General features: G+C 46.0%; 1 protein-coding gene across 1 annotated transcript; it reads left to right on the top strand.

The window, feature by feature from the left end:
• The first annotated feature begins 485 nt into the window (after nucleotides 1–485).
• On the top strand, nucleotides 486–2,441 carry LOC133865963 (protein ASPARTIC PROTEASE IN GUARD CELL 1). The gene has a single exon (XM_062302500.1). It carries the CDS (start codon nucleotides 577–579, stop codon nucleotides 2,047–2,049), a length of 1,473 nt encoding a protein of 490 aa, XP_062158484.1. The 5' UTR covers nucleotides 486–576; the 3' UTR covers nucleotides 2,050–2,441.
• The last annotated feature ends 204 nt before the right edge of the window (nucleotides 2,442–2,645 follow it).

The following is a 2,645-nucleotide window of genomic DNA, read 5'->3' as shown; positions in this document are numbered from 1 at the left end:
GATATGTTTTAGTAGTTTAGATAAGACATTGACACAATTAATAGTTTAGGGAGACAATAATAATTGAATAATTCTAGAAGTCCCTCTTATGTTACTCTTGTGTCTGTCCCTTAAAAAAATGAGGTAACTTTTAAAATTACTATTTGATCTCAATTTAATAGAGATCAATTACAAGTTCAATGATGATTTTAAAAGTCACCTTATTATTGGAAGAACACAAGATAGAAATCTAGCTATACTCGTAATTAAATAGGTTGTAGTTTGAAAAATGTGTAATCTTTCCAAATTTCAATAGAGAAATGCTATTTAGTATTTTTCTTATGATTTTTTTTTAAAAAAACAGAAATTAATTAATTATTGAATTTGTAGCACAGTACAAAACGTGATACCGTTAAATAATAAATACTATTGAAAGTGAAATGAGTACAGTGAAGCCTGACGTTAGCCACTCTTAATCACACACACTCACTCTCACTCCCACTCTCTCTCTCTCCCTCTCCGTTCTAAATAAAGCCAAACCCTCCCTAACGCTCTCGATCTACTCGCAATATTTCTTCTCTCTGCAACAAACCAAAAATGGCCCAACACCCATTCCTCTTCCTCTTCACCATTTTCGTTGCTCTCTTACACCTGGCTTTCTCTCGCAGCTTATCGGAGACTACTTACACGCTCCTTGATGTCTCGGCCGCACTCGATCAAGCCCAAGCCGTCCTCAACTTCGACCCCGAAACCCTTAAACCCAGCTTGGATCAGCAACAAGTCCAACAAGTCCAACAAATCTTCGCTAATTCCTCTTCTTTCTCGCTCCAGCTTCACTCCCGGGACTCCCTCTACAGGACCTCGCATAAAGACTACAAGAGCCTAGTCCTTTCCCGCCTAGAGCGCGAATCGGCCCGAGTCGACTCGCTCACCACCAAGCTCCAGCTCGCGCTCACAGGCGTGAAGAGGTCGGATCTCCAGCCCATGGAGACCGAGCTCCGGCCCGAGGACTTCTCCACTCCGATTGTGTCCGGGATGAGCCAGGGCAGCGGCGAGTACTTCTCGCGTGTCAGCGTCGGACAACCCGCCAAGCCCTTCTCCATGGTCCTCGACACAGGTAGCGACGTCAACTGGCTCCAATGCAAGCCCTGTACGGACTGCTACCAGCAATCCGACCCGATATTCGACCCGAGCTCGTCCTCCTCCTACAAGCCCCTCTCCTGCGCCTCCCAGCAATGCACCTCCCTCGATAACGCCGGCTGTCGCAACGACCACTGCCTCTACCAGGTCGCGTACGGCGACGGCTCGTACACGGTCGGCGATTTGGTCACTGAGACGCTGTCGTTCGGGAACTCTGGCGCGGTGAACGACGTCGCTTTGGGTTGCGGCCACGAAAACGAAGGTCTGTTCGTCGGCGCCGCCGGATTACTTGGGCTCGGCGGAGGCCCACTTTCGCTTACCTCTCAGATCAAAGCGTCGTCGTTTTCTTACTGCCTGGTCGACCGCGACTCGAGCAAGTCCTCAACGCTCGAGTTCAACTCAGTCCCACCCGGCGACTCGGTCACGACTGCGTTACTGAGAAACAGCAAACTTCGTACGTTCTACTACGTCGGACTCACCGGAATGAGCGTGGGTGGGCAGCCCCTCTCGTTTCCGTCCTCGCAGTTCCAAATGGACGCGTCAGGAAACGGTGGGATAATTGTTGACTCGGGAACGCCTATAACTCGTTTGCAGACTCAGGCCTACAACTCGCTCCGCGACGCGTTCGTCAGTATGACTCAGCACCTGCCGGCTACGAGCGGCGTAGCTCTGTTCGACACTTGTTACGATCTCTCTTCGCAGAAATCCGTGAGAGTGCCCACGGTGTCTTTTCAGTTCTCTGACGGGAAGTCGCTCTTGTTGCCGGCCAAGAATTATTTGATTCCGGTGGAGTCGGACGGAACCTTCTGTTTCGCCTTCGCTCCCACGACGTCGTCTTTGTCAATTATTGGGACTGTGCAGCAGCAGGGGACACGTGTCAGCTTTGATTTGGCAAACTCGCGGTTGGGGTTCTCCTCCAATAAATGTTAGTCGGTGTAGGCAGGTTTGTTTGATGAAAAGAAAAAAAAAATTAAAAGAAAATGGTAGGGTAATTTACCTTTTTATCCCTGAGAAATGAGGTGGCGATGTGGTACTCTATTTTAAATAGGTTTTAATGTGGGTAGGAAAATGAAATGTTCTACGGAAAGGCAGGTGAGTTGCTTAAAATCGGGCCCATCTAAATAAAGTCCAAGAAGCTTTGGCTGGTGTGGCTCATAATTATTCATAAATGTACTATTGTGTAGTTGAGTTCAGTGGCATGTATAGAAAATTAGCCAGAACTTTAGGGGCCATTAGGCAAACCAGTGGGATTGAGAAATGAATTGTGATTTAAAAAGTTATCGTTTACTAGTTTGAGATCTAATCTTATTTATTTTTATTTATGAGTTTGGTATGTTCTCTGGTAAATGAAGTTCTTAATTTTTTATTTTTTTTTGGCACTTAATAAATTTTAACAATTTGAGATTTAAAACAAAAAAAAAAACATGATTTGACTAAAGAATCATCCGCCACCAAAGTAAGAGTATTAGCAGCAGACAATTAACTATTGTTGGTACAGTTTCTGGTATGGTGACGTGTCACCTGGT

The sequence above is a fragment of the Alnus glutinosa genome, chromosome 4 (genome assembly GCF_958979055.1).
Source record: "Alnus glutinosa chromosome 4, dhAlnGlut1.1, whole genome shotgun sequence".
NCBI lineage: Eukaryota > Viridiplantae > Streptophyta > Magnoliopsida > Fagales > Betulaceae > Alnus > Alnus glutinosa.
The sequence above is the reverse complement of the archived record's forward strand: the minus strand, read 5'-3'. Positions and strand labels throughout refer to the sequence as shown.